This window comes from Chrysemys picta, chromosome 11 (assembly GCF_011386835.1).
Source record: "Chrysemys picta bellii isolate R12L10 chromosome 11, ASM1138683v2, whole genome shotgun sequence".
In the NCBI taxonomy this organism is placed as follows: domain Eukaryota; kingdom Metazoa; phylum Chordata; order Testudines; family Emydidae; genus Chrysemys; species Chrysemys picta.
This window is the reverse complement of record NC_088801.1, coordinates 12,728,092-12,742,052: the sequence shown is the minus strand read 5'-3', so window position 1 is coordinate 12,742,052 and position 13,961 is coordinate 12,728,092. Positions and strand designations below refer to the sequence as shown.

General features: G+C 42.2%; 1 protein-coding gene across 1 annotated transcript in view; it reads left to right on the top strand.

Annotated features, from left to right (window-relative positions):
* Window positions 1-13,961, top strand: part of ITGB5 (integrin subunit beta 5) — a 113,148-nt gene that overhangs the window by 60,544 nt on the left and 38,643 nt on the right. Inside the window, exons 9-10 of the mRNA XM_005279823.5 lie at window positions 361-495; window positions 8,895-9,324. Of these exons, the coding sequence (XP_005279880.2) occupies window positions 361-495; window positions 8,895-9,324 (565 nt within the window). The remainder of the gene's footprint in view (window positions 1-360; window positions 496-8,894; window positions 9,325-13,961) is intronic.

Here is a 13,961-nt window from a genome sequence, read left to right as displayed (position 1 = left end):
AAAACCTCCAACTTTGGGATACGAGCCATGTTTTATTAGTCCTTTACTTTCCAATGGAGAAAATACCTTTGTGACTGTTTGACGATGACTAGCCTTTCTGTGAAGGAGTGGGTGCATGTGTGTGAATGGATAGCTGCCCACAATTCTAGCTGTGCTGGTCAAAAGCACACTGAGCTGATATAATGCTACTTACACAGGTGTCTGCACGCGTGGTTTTCTTTAAAAAAAATTATATATATAGATGCCCAGCCACACTGAGCACAGTATAAGAACCTCAATAGACTAAGAAGAACCACATGCACAAGAAAGATTCCTGCTGATTTTAGTAATCTGATGGGTTTCTTTTCTGTTGATTTCTAGAGTATTCGGTCTAAAGTAGAACTGACCGTTTGGGACAATCCTGAGGATGTCAGCCTGACCTTCACAGCTACGTGCCAAGACGGTTTGTTGTATCCTGGACTCAGGAAGTGTGCAGATCTCCAAATCGGAGACACAGTAAGTTTGATTTTTGCATCTCCATTAGATGGGTTGTTGGGATACTCTGTGATCTTGTGGGAGTCACTTCACTCTTCTTTGCCTAATGTTGCCCTCTATTAAGTAGATAATAATACTTGCCTTCCTCCTTTGGGCAACATATTAAGGCCTAGTTAATGTTGAAATCCTCTGATGACAGTACCACAAAAGTGCTAAGAGATGGTGGCTTTGTGAGAAGTAAATCAATTCAAGGTCAGCTCTAACCTTGGAATGGGGGAAAACAGGCATCTTGTTTTCCATCACATGCATGGAGTTTTCTTGAGCATTTTATGGACTGTGAAAGGCAGGATTAGACTCTGATCCCAGGCATCTGTGTCATCTTCTTACCTTTTATTTCCTCAAATCTCTCTATCTCTTAGGTATTACAAATTTTATTGCGATCATATCTGAGATCCTTAGTCTTCTGTCTCTCCCAAAACGCACTCACCTACCAGTATTCCGTTTCAATGACCTTCTGCAGTATTTCAAAAAGTGAGAAGCGTACAAAAAGCTACTCATGCGTGGATGGCACTTTTATGTCATTTGGTGAATCTGAGATATAACTCAAGATGACACTGTAGGGTAAAAACACAGCTTGCCCCTAAATGCTAACATTATCCCATATTGGAATCTGTTGTGCGCTAATTAATAAATAGGAAAGTTTAGCTCTGCTTGTCTTAAAGTTGCACGTTTGTAAGATAAATGAGTTGATCAACTATGTCAATATTTTCAGGACATTTAGGGAAATGTTGCAACATGATAAATTACTAGAAAAGACAAAGGATTAAACTTTTGGGCCAAAATCAGGATAAGATCAGGAAGATGGTTTTGTTTTCAGCTTTCAGTTCTCCTAGGAGGATTTAGTGGTTGGGTCTTTGGTCTTTTTCTTTCCTATTGAGAATCCCCTGGGTGGACAGTAAGGCCTGCAGCATGGCATCTCCTGAGGAAATGATTGTCCTCTGGTAGCGAGAGATTGTTCTTGGATTCTTTCCAAGAATGACTTGACAGAAGAAGGAGCAATGGTCTCAAGTTGCAGTGGGGGATATTAGGTGGGATATTAGGTGGGATATTAGGAAACACTATTTCACTAGGAGGGTGGTGAAGCACTGGAATGGGTTACCTAGGGAGGTGGTGGAATCTCCATCCTTAGAGGTTAAGGCCTGGCTTTACCAAGCCCTGGCTGGGATGATTTAGTTGGGGTTGGTCCTGCTTTGAGCAGGGGGTTGGGCTAGATGACCTCCTGAGGTCTCTTCTAACTCTAATCTTCTGTGATTCTGTGATACTGTTTGGACATGATAGACTCAGTACCGTGCTACACAAATTTCAAGGGATAAACAGCCCTTAAGACATGTGTTGTCTTGGACTCGCTACTCTATATTAGTCTATTTCTATCTTGCATGCAAAACAGAAGGCTGAACTTCAGACAGCCAGATTGTCAGTGGGTATAAATCATCATGGAGCCATTGAAGGCAATGGAGCCAGGCCAGCTTACACTAGCAGAAAATCTTGGTCTCAGTGATATGTTTGTTGCACTGATGCATGGAGTAGCTGAATGCCATTACTCTATTTTCCTTATTTTAGAAGAATTACAGATTTTTCCTGAGGTTAAGAGTAAATCAGTGCTTGGAATGTTAAAATGCTTTGAAACAGGAATGATGTTACAAAAAATAAGAATCTTGGGGACTTGGACTGTTAATGAAAAGGATGGTTTTAGCATTTCTAGCTTATTTACCTGTTTTTTTAATCAATGGACAAAATTAATCTCTGATTCAACTCCACCAATATCAGCTGAGTTACACTGAGATGGATTTAGCCCATTGTGACTAAAATCTGTGTAGTCAAACTCGGACTGGGGCTGGCATTTCTGTTGTAAGAACGGGGTAGTGAGGAATGGGGAGGTACAGAGAATATTCCCTCTTTAATTTGAAGCTGCATATGAGACCCAACACTGTCAAAACATAGCAAAGGGCAGAAACAAGTTGTTCCATTTGTTGGAGTTGTTTTTTTGTTTTGCCAATTATTTTTGTGAAAAGGTCACATACCATCTTTGTACCAATCTCCAGCCATTCCCTTTTGTGTTAGCCAGCTAAAGAAGTTGGCATGGAGCTGCTGCCACCCAGCCCATGACAGTTGGCACATTATTGAGTCTGGGAAAGGCAAAAGAGGACCCCTGGAAAGACCTCTTGAGGCATTTTAAGCATCTTGAGACATGGGCCTTTTCAAATCCAGTGGCTTTCTGGGGAAATGAAAAACTGATCAATAGTCTTGTCTTCCTGGGTAGGGAGCTACCCAGGAAGACAACTATTCGGACTGTGGTAGTTAGAGATGGGATAATCAGATAATCTAATCCATGCTCTAGCAAAGATAGAGCTAAGGATAGAGCTCCCAGTGTATCATCTGATACTACGCTTGATCACGCTCACTTTGGTTTGTCACATACATTAAGGTCCCTTCAGCTGCCATCTCCTCCCCAGAGTACTCTGCAGAAAGCATTTTGCATTATGGGTTATGACTTGTTGGATAAGTGCAGGAAGGTAAAAGGAAAGTAATAACACTCAACTTGCTGAGACTTAGTGAGTGACAGAGTTCCAAACATTAGGGGACGCAGCTTTCAGTGGTGTGTGGGATTCCTTTCTTTGCCATTTACAGGATTTTCTGGCACCTGCTTTTAGAACAGCATGTTAGAATGGTAACACCAGGCTTCTGTGCAAGGGCGTCCATTTGGGTCTGAAAGTGACATACTTCACAGCAAAGTACAGTTGGGAGGCAGGAAGGGGTCTTCTGAATCATCAAGTTTTCCTCTGTTCATCCCTCCACCTCCTGATACCCTCCAGCTACACACTGTGGCCTTCTGTCTTCCCACTGCTCCTGTTTTACTGTTTCTTTTATCTCCTGTTGTCCCTTGCCACAGAACTCTCTCCTTGTCTGCATCCAACAACTGCCCTCTGTCATCTCCTTGAAACCCTCCATAAAGCCCACTCCTTCAAGCAATCCTTCCTCCTCTTCCTCCTCCTCCTCAATAATCTTCATACCCTCCCTTTCTTGAACTGCTGCCCTGTGTCTTGTTTTGGATTTATCTTGTAAACTCTTAAAGGCAGGAAAACCCTCTGAGGCATACATTTGTATATGTTTATAGTGTGCCAGGGTCTGTTTTATGGTGCCACTACTAAGGTTGCTCTGTCTTGGCACAGGGGTTGGCAATCTTAATGCAATGCACTGGCTAATTCCTGTAAGCAGTCTAGTGGTGTAGAAGTAGTGAATAGCTGTCTGTTTCCAGCGGAGTGTGACTCTCTGGGGAGATGGTCAGGATTGCTCCATGTATCAGCCATAGGTTGTGGACATGGTCTCTCTTCCCCGCGGATTGAGTGCACAACCTCTCTGCAGAGATGCTAGCCCTTGCTGGCCCAGGAAGTGAGAGAGAAACTAGGAGAAAGCCTCATAATTTTGGGGATAAGCTACAAATGGCAAGCAGCACAGCATGAGCATTTCCTACCCCGGACAGAGAGTCAGGCAGATTAGTAATGAGAAGCCCCCCTGACGTGAACAGAGCACTAATGGGTCTGCTGTAAAGCACAATTCTGTGCTGGCAGTGGGGGGATTGGATATAAGCTGGTAGGTCTCTGCTGCCTTTAATTTTCATGCTTCTCTGCCTTCTCTCAATGACCCAGTGCTGTAAAGTTTGCCTCTCTGCAGAAAACTTGAAAGGGAACAACTGTCTTTGTAGCAGTGGAATTTCCCTCAATTCATGTTTGGGGCTACATCCTGCCCCAGTTAAAGTCAATGGTAAAATTCCCATTGACTTCAAAGGCAGCAGGATCTGGTTCTTAAAGCTGTAGGGAAACTTTCTTAAAAGAGGATAACGCTGGTATTGGGGTCCTAATCTGCTATGGTTTAATCCTAGAAGCACTGGTGTCAATCCATGTAATCCTGCTGGCTTTTCACTGATCCCTTTAGCTCAGTTTCTTTGATCTGATTTCCTCTGTAATTTAGCATTTTTTCTATTCTCTGTAATCATTACAGGTCTTGGAAACCACCCCCGATCCCCTTTTTCCAAAGAAGGGACAGTATTGCTGCTGTTTCCATTAGGTGGAACTGGGTGCTGAAATTCCATTTTGCATGCTGCCGTTTGGCAAATAAGAACAGAGCAGATGTATTCCAATAGCAGCGAGAACTCAAGGTGACTCTTTAAAGGAGAAGGACCTTTTTTTCCCCTCTGTTTTTGTTTTGTGCCTTCAAAATAAACCCAAGAGACTGTAGTAGATAAGAGAAGGGTTTATTCAGAGGCCTGGATTGAAAATACTTTGTACTAACATAATGCCTTCCATGCAAAGATCTCAAAGTATTTTTTCCTCACCTGCTTGCATCCATCTGGACTGCGAGATGTGAAGCAGCACTCTGTGTTTGTTAGTAACAATAGCAGCTCCCTGCAGCCTATAAAAGGGCAAGACTTCTTCAATCTTCATAATCCAAGTCATTGGCTGTACGGTTTTCTTGGTTCTCAAGGAGAAAATACCTCGCATTGACTGCAGCATCACAGAATGAATCGGGATGCTGAGGTGCTACATATATAATTAGAGAGAGAGAGAGAAACAAATTATAATAGAAGTATACATCTAAATACCAATAACATTGTGGAGACTTTGATAAAATTGTAGGACCGATTTCTCAAAACCTCAGGAGTTTGGGCCATATGATGCTGGCTAAATTTGCATATACAGCTATCATGTTTCCATGTGCAAATCAGGAATTTGTGTTCACAACTGACCTGTTATACCCAATTTCCATATGCAGTTGTGGACATTATAAATACAAATTAATTATGAATCTGTGCAGTTTTGACTCCAACCCTGGATTCCTGAATATTTGTTAATCTTTGTCAGATTGTTATATTGATTCTTTAAATAGAATAGAATGGCTGCTCCAGTTAAAACTCCTTCCCACTTCACAGAAACCAGAGTGAGCAATAATGAAGAAAATTACCACTAACTGCTGGTGACTTTAATATTATTGCAAATCTTCTCTCTTATACTTGTGGCTTCTTTTAGAAGGAACTGTCCACAAAAAATAAACATTTTGGTTAGTGGGTGACGTTTCTTGTATCTAAATGCAGGATAAACAGGTGAAGTAAGAGCTGGCTTCAGTTCAGATTTAAAATTGCGTTGTTACAAACAGTAATGCAAACAAGATATTTAAACCGCATGTTGCTTCCCAGGGACACCTGTATACTTATCAAGAGACTGAAACACTCCACAGTTAGGCTTTAGCTTATTTTTTTGGCAATGCAATACATGCTAATGTGGTGTAGCTATTTGTCGTCCCCCAAACATGTGGAGAGTTTTTAAAATAAAAATAGACATTACTGTGGGGATCTATATTGTGCAGCTTGCTAAGATTAAATTTCTGTTTTATCCCTGTGCTCTTTTCACCTGGATCATACGATATGTTTAACCTCCCTCACCAAGCTAGAATGACGTTTATGGTATTTCAGGATGCAAGAACCCAGAGGACTTTGGCAATATCACAATTCTCAGCTCCAGGTGTTCTCACTAAACTCTTTAAAACTGAAACCTGCAATACTGTTTCAAAGGCATAAAAACAAACATCTTTTCTACCTCCACTGGAATGAAACCCAAAGTGCAGATCTGCCTGACAAAGGAACTATCTACAAACTGCACCTTCTTGCTCAACAAATCTGGCCCCTGTGTGAATTCAGAACCGTTTACTTCAGGACAAAAATAGGTTTGTGCCCCTATTAGCTGTGTTCACCCTACAATACCATGAGAGAGTGAGAGCTTGAGTCTGTTCTGGCTCATGCTCCAGCAAAAGAATTGTTAACTAGGATCCCACTGCAGGGCCAGATTCTGCCATGTGTTACACCTGCGAGGCCACAGTGAAGGCAGTGGGATTGAATAGGTGTAAGAGTGGTATCTTTATTACTGGTGATGATGAAGAACATGAGAACATAGGACTGGAAGGGACCTCCTAGGTCATTGAGTTCAGACCCCTGCTGTGGAAGGCAATCCTGTCATATAATCCCATTCATACATTTATAAAGATCCATCTTAAAACTGGTTAGATGAACAAGCCAGAAAGATCCCAGCTGGACTTTCAGATCCTATATCAGGGGTCATCAACCTTTCAGAAGTGGTGTGCCAAGTCTTCATTTATTCACTCTAATTTAAGGTTTCACGTGCCAGTCATACATTTTAACGTTTTTAGAAGGTCTCTTTCTATAAGTCTATAAGATATAACTAAACTATTGTTGTATGTAAAGTAAATAAGGTTTTCAAAATGTTTAAGAAGCTTCATTTAAAATTAAATTAAAATGCAGAGCCCCCCGGACCGGTGGCCAAAACCTGGGCAGTGTGAGTGCCACTGAAAATCAGCTCACACGCTGCCTGTGGCACGCATGAGATAGGTTGCCTACCCCTGTCCTATATTATGTTTCAGGGCTGGAAATTAGAAAAACAAAACAAACCCTCTTTTGAGCACATTGGACACAGAATCACTCAGACGATAAACAGGACCATTCAAAGCCAATTTTTATCCTCTGTCTTCCGATAGAATCATAGAACTGTAGGACTGGAAGGGAACTTAAGAGGTCATTTAGTCCAGTCCCCTGCACTCACGGCAGGACTAAGTATGATCATATCTAGACCATCTCTGACAGGCATTTGTGTATCCTGCTCTTAAAAATCTCTAATGACAGAGATTCCACAACCTCCCCTAGGCAATTTATTCCAGTGCTTAACCTGACAGTTAGGAAGTTTTTCCTAATGTCCAACCTAAACTGTCCTTTCTGCAAGTTAAGCCCATTGCTTCTTGTCCTATCCTCAGAGGTTAAGGAGAACAATTTTTCTCCCTCCTCCTTGTAACGAACTTTTATGTTCTTGAAAACTGTTATCATGTCCCCTCTCAGTTTTCTCTTTTCCACACTAAACAAACCCAATTTTTTCAATCTTCCCTCATAGGTCATGTTTTCTAGACCGTTAATCATTTTTGTTGCTCTTCTCTGGACTTTCTCTAATTTGTCCACATCTTTCCTGAAATGTGGTGCCCAGAACTGGACACAGTACTCCAGCTGAGGAGTAATCAGCACGGAGTAGAGCGGAAGAATTACTTCTCGTGTCTTGCTTACAACACTCCTGCTAATACATCCCAGAAGGATGTTCGCTTTTTTTTTTGCAGCAGTGTTACACTGTTGACTCATATTTAGCTTGTGATCCACTATGACCCCCAGATCCCTTTGCACGGTATTCCTTCCTAGGCAGTCATTTCCCATGTTGTATGTGTACAACTGATTGTTCCGTCCTAAATACAGTACTTTGCATTTGTCCTTATTGAATTTCATCCTATTTACTTCAGACCATTTCTCCAGTTTGTCCAGATCATTTTGAATTTTAATCCTATTCTCCAAAGCACTTGCAACCCCTCCAAGCTTGGTATCGTCCGCAAACTTTATAAGTGTACTCTGTATGCCATTATCTAAATCATTGATGAAAATATTGAACAGAATTGGATCCAGAACTGATTGCTGCAGGACCCCACCTCATATGCCCTTCCGGCTTGACTGTGAACCACTGATAACTACTCTCTGGGAATGGTTTTCCAACCAGTTATGCACCCACCTTATAGTAGCTCCATCTAGGTTGTATTTCCCAAATTTGTTTATGAGATCATGCGAGACCATATCAAAAGCCTTACTAAAGTCAAGATATACCACATCAACCACTTCCCCCCCACCCCATTCACAAGACTTGTTACCCTGTCAAAGAAAGCTATTAGTATTAGGTTGGTTTGACACAATTTGTTCTTGACAAATTCCTGCTGACTGTTACTCATCATCTTCTTATCGTCTAGATGTTTGCAAATTGATTGCTTAATTATTTACACCATTATCTTTCATGGTACTGAAGTTAAGCTGACTGGTCTGTAATTCCCCAGGTTGTCCTTATTTCAAGTAGAATCTTGCTTTTAAGTTCTGAAAAGTTTTTTGAATTCTAGAACCCATGAAATACTTAGTCTCTTTATTTGTTAATTATTTGTATTACAATAGCATCTAGAGGCCTCAATTAACACCAGGGCCCCTCTGCACTAGGCAGTGTACATACACATGGGAAAAGACAGTCCCTGCCTTGAAAAGTGTACAGTCTAACTAGACAAGAGCACCAAAGAGTTGGAAAGGGAAACAGTGGAGAGGTGATTTGCCCAAGGTTGCACGGCAGAGCTGGGACCCCAGGTCTCAAGTATTTCAAGCCACTACCCCTCCCACTGGACCATGCTGCTGTTTGATGTTTCAAAAGCTACAATTTAAGCTCCCCATTCATTCTTTTATTTATTTATTTATTTATTTTGTTAAATGTCTCAATATTCCTCTTTAGGTTTCCTTTGAGGTGTCTGTCGAAGCTCGGAGCTGCCCTGCCGAGAACACCTCGCACACTTTCACCATAAAGCCAGCTGGGTTCCGGGACACTCTGGAGGTGGAGGTTGCTTACAACTGCACTTGTGGATGTACGAAGCAGATGGAACGGAACAGCAGCAAGTGCAGTGGGAATGGGACTTACACATGTGGATTATGTGAATGTGACTCAGGCTATTTGGGATCCAAGTGTGAATGTGAAGAGGGAGAGAGCGGGAACATGTATCAGAACATGTGCCGGGAGGCTGAAGGCAAACCTGTCTGCAGTGGCAGGGGGGAATGCAGCTGCAACCAGTGCATCTGCTACAAGAGTGAGTTTGGAAGGATCTACGGGTTGTTCTGTGAGTGCAATGACTTCTCCTGTGCCAGATACAAGGGTGTCCTCTGTTCAGGTGAGTGTGCATCCCTCTCTGCACTTCTTCTCATTCAAAAGCTGTTACCATCTACTGAATCTCCTGTGATTGATTGGCTGAGAAATGATTTTAGATCACCCCAGCATGCTTCGTAGGCTGGTACTTGCAAATTGCCATGTGTTCTTTCCATGTTGAGATTTGTGCTCTTCCTTCTACACAGGATTGACAATTTCCCAGGAAAAACTAGTTTAGGACAGGGTGCAGGTAAATACCGGCTTAAACCCAGTTTAAACTGGAAAAAATAATTGCATCACTGTTCAGCAAGCATAGAATGAATCTTTTCAAACTTTGGATATACACCGCTACCTCAATATAATGCCACCCGATATAACACAAATTTGGATATAATGCGGTAAAGCAGTGCTCCGGGGGGCGGGGCTGCGCACTCTGGTGGATCAAAGCAAGTTCAATATAACACAGTTTCACCTATAATGTGGCAAGATTTTTTGGCTCCCGAGGACAGCGTTATATCGAGGTAGAGGTGTAGTCATTCAGAACTGAGGCATTAACTCGGTCTGTCAACTACCTCAAAATTGGTCTCTTGCTACAGAATGCTGCATGGCCAAGTGGCCCTGGACTGATAGGGCCATTAAGCATGCCTCTTATTGCTTAATGCTTCAAGCCTACAACTCTGCATTATTGTCCTTTTTATATCATCGAACGTTTTCGACTTTCACTTATATAATTATGAAAACCGAGATATGAGTCATGACATATATAACTTCCTTGAGAAAATACCAAACCAAAATGTATACAGACATTCAGTATTATAATTACATATATTAGTATTCCGCAGTTTTACTTTTTGTTTGGACTGCCCTAAATTAATCTCTGAATCTACTGTCGTATGTAATTTGAATATGTAACTGTCGTATGTAACCACAATTTGAATATGTAACTAAAACTAAGTGTAAGGTGGTGTGTATTAACAAAACCGTTTTTAAAATAGAAGCTGTCTTAAACTGGGACTAAGTACCGTAGTTTTTCCGGGGGCAGTATAAACCATTGTTTTAGCTGGGAAAAATGACCTCTGGTAAATATCATGCCATCTCTGCTTCTAGGTTTGTTTAAAAAATGAGATCTAGAAAGAAACTCACACTGTGATAATGAATAGAATGTGTGTTGTCTATAAGAACTGGGCTTTCATTGGCACTGGCAAAGAGGGTAGAACGAACTGTACTCTCCAAATTGGGACTTTCTCCAAGATCCCTGGGGAATCAGAGGTCTGGGTTGGTTGAGTTGGGTTGGTTTTGATTGGCCATCTATTGTTGGTTTTGCATCTTTGATTAGCTGAGCCTTTCCCTTATTAGTCTAGAGGGTTAGCAGAAGCCATTTTGACTTCCTCTCCTGCACAGCCTTTTGTCTTTGAAATGCTCTGTCCCCTTTATGACTGCAATCAGCAATTGCTTCTATTCTGTACATGTCTACATACGGTTCTTGCAAACAGTGAATCACACCTGGTGTGAGAGGTTCAGTTAGGCACAGGGTGAGAGATCTCACCTCCCTGAGAGCCTGGCTTCTCTCATCTCTTCCTGTCTCTCTTTTCATTGTCCTTAGCTGAGGAGCTTGAATCAGCCTGCTAATTCTATCCTCAGCTGGGCCAAATGAGGACCTTGCACAATGCACAGAGTGTTGAGTCAGCCTTAGGCTACTCTCACCCTGTCACAGAAACATTCTGCTTATAGACCTTTGCTCTCATTCTGGAATTCTTTAGTTAAGACCCTTTGCAGGGAGAAGCAGAAGCAGCTCATATGAATCTCTCTGTGTATTGTTGTTAACTTTATGATTTTTTAAAAATTGGTACGACTTCATGCCACTCAGCTGACTACTGACTACAATGTGTACGATGGCATCTTCATCCTAAAGGAGCCCTCAGGACTTCACAAACTCTATCATATACAATTGGGGGCCTGGCATCCTCCACTGAAATGCAGCTACCTCTGGATCAGAACACAGCTGCTATTGAATAGAACAAAACAACGCAAAGAGAATCACTTATTCCCCCGAGTATCCTGCCGCAGGGATCTTGCCAGCTGCAACGGGGAAGATGAATACAGTAGCCAATCAAAACTGAAGTGGGAGTTTTAAACAGGAAGAATACAATTGTCCAAACACAAGAGTCTTGCCAATTCTCATGGTTTTGTCATGAGACTCATGATAATTATTGTTTTCCTTAAAGCTCCAGCTCCTGGAGTCAAGTAGAGATGTGCTGATTTGAGCCTTTAGTCTTAAAAAAAAAAAAAAAGTGCCCTCATGGCTGTGGCAAAAGCTTCAAAATCTGACTCCAGTCCATCCTAAAGACTCAAAAAGTGAAAGGTAAATGAAAAGAACACCAAATCTATTATTTTACACAATCTCATGATTTTAAAGCCACCCTCATGATTTTTGGTGAGCCTGACTCATGATTTTTGAACGTTTGGGGTTAGCAATACTGCAGAGAAGCTGGTCAGGACACTGTAGCTCATGTTCTTTTCCTGCCCCCCCCCCCCCCCCCAAAGTGTGTGTGGAGGGGTCTTGGTTCTAAAAGGTAGCACCTTCATTAGCATACACTGTCTATACACCATAGAATCATGTTCGGGCTTTTCTCCATTAATGATGTATGTTCCAATCACCAGCACCACATTAAGCCTATAATGCAAAGTATTACCATACTTTATTTATTTGTAGGCTATGCTAATGCTATTCTGGGTCTTCTCCAGTACGCAGAACTTCCCTGATCTTGCTCAGCTGTAGAGCCAGGACTCCTTTGCTAAACTAAACTAGCTAGCAATAATGTCTTTACGCTGCTGTTTTTGACTAAGGTTGCTATTTAAAGGCTGAGTGGGAAGTATATAGTCTCTTGGGCAGCTTTCTCAGATCGGAGCGTGAAAGCTGGCTTTGAGTTTTTCCATGTGGTGTCTTACTTATTCCTGTGGCAGGATCCAATACTGTTGGCAGGCTAAGAATATGCAAGGCACGCAGCTTATGTTGCGGTTTGCAAATAAATTTGGTGCCTCTAAAATGGACTTTGCCCCATATTCTGCTCAGTCACCTTTGGGGATCTTGGATTTGTTGGGTTTTTAACTCACATACCAATACCTTTGTATGTCTAACCACTGAATTGTTGGAATAGCTCAGCACTTTACTCTGTTCAGACCATGACTGTTGTTTGGATCTTCTAGCAATTTGTTGGATTGGAGAACATGCTGTATAGTGTTAGACTGAAAGAATTCTATCTATGTAGTTTAGGAAAGAGAAGGTCAAGGCAATGGTTCCCAAACTTTTTACTAAGGTGACCCACCCATTGCATTTTTCTTTTTGGGGGGACCCACCATTACCTATATATTGTGCATGCGTGTGTAACTACCATTTTTTATTTATTTTTATTCTAACACCAAATTAAAAAAGAAAAACACAAAATTACGTGCTTTCCACGGTGCTGGCACTCCAGCCCAAGTCCTCTGCTCAGTTCCCTCCAGCGCCCTTGTTCTCACTTTCCCAGCCCCTATGAATAGAGAGCTCTGATGCCTGCGGCTCCCCGGTAGTTTGAGGTCATCCCTCCTTTAAGTGAGAGTGGAAGACAGGCTACAACAAAACACCAGAAAACACAGAGCCTCCGGGCTCTCTCTGTCCTGGAGAGAATTAGCCAGTCAAAGATCCTTTCATGTTTGAGAGGCCTAACTGAAACCCGGCTCCCCACTCCAGGCCTTGCGACCTACCACACAGGGTCTCAGCACCACTCAGGATTGGCCCAGCTGCCTCTCTGTCATGATGAAGGGGTGGCTGGGCCAAACCTGAGTAGAGCTGCAACGTGCCAGGTCGCAACACCATTCACTCATATTTGGCCCGACCACTCCTCCATCATGATGGAGGGGCAGCTGCGTCAATACCCTTTCCCCCAAGCGTCTCTGGTGGGCAGGAGCGCTCCTGGAGCATGCACAGTGTGAAAGTGACATGGGGGGTCAGTGACAGGTGACTTGCCTAGATATTTACTGCAACCCACTGGTGGGTTAGGACCCACCGTTTGGGAAACACTGGGTTAACTGGAGACTCGGTTACAGTCTGTAAATACCTACCTGAGGAACAAATATTTAATAATGGGCTCTTTAGTCTAGCAGACAAAGTTATAACAAGATCCAATGGCAAGAAGTTGAAGCCAGACAAATTCAGACTGGAAATAAGGCGTACATTTTTAACAGTAAGGGGATTAACCAAGGGAAAAATTTACCACGGGCTGTGGTGAATTTTCCATTACTGGCAATTCTTAAATTAAGAATGGATGTTTTTCTAAAAGGCTTGCTCCAGTTTAAACAGGAATTATTTTGGAGAAGTTCTCTGCCCTGTGTTGTACAGGAAGTCCTACTAGATGATCACATTGGTTCCTTCTGGCCTTAGAATCTATGAATCTATGTTTTTATTAGATTTTCCTATGCTTGTATTAGAGTCATTGGCACCTTCCTCTAGAAAAATGAAGTTAAAAAGGTAAATGGGAAAAAAAGGTTGTTTTCCCCCCCCCCCCCCCGCCCCCACCAACATTTGTGTTCTCAGGCTTTTCTCATATTGGCTCACCCCAATCAGCAGTTTAGTCATCTCCTGTCATACTCTCTGGAATCCTTTGCACCCTTGTGCACCACAGG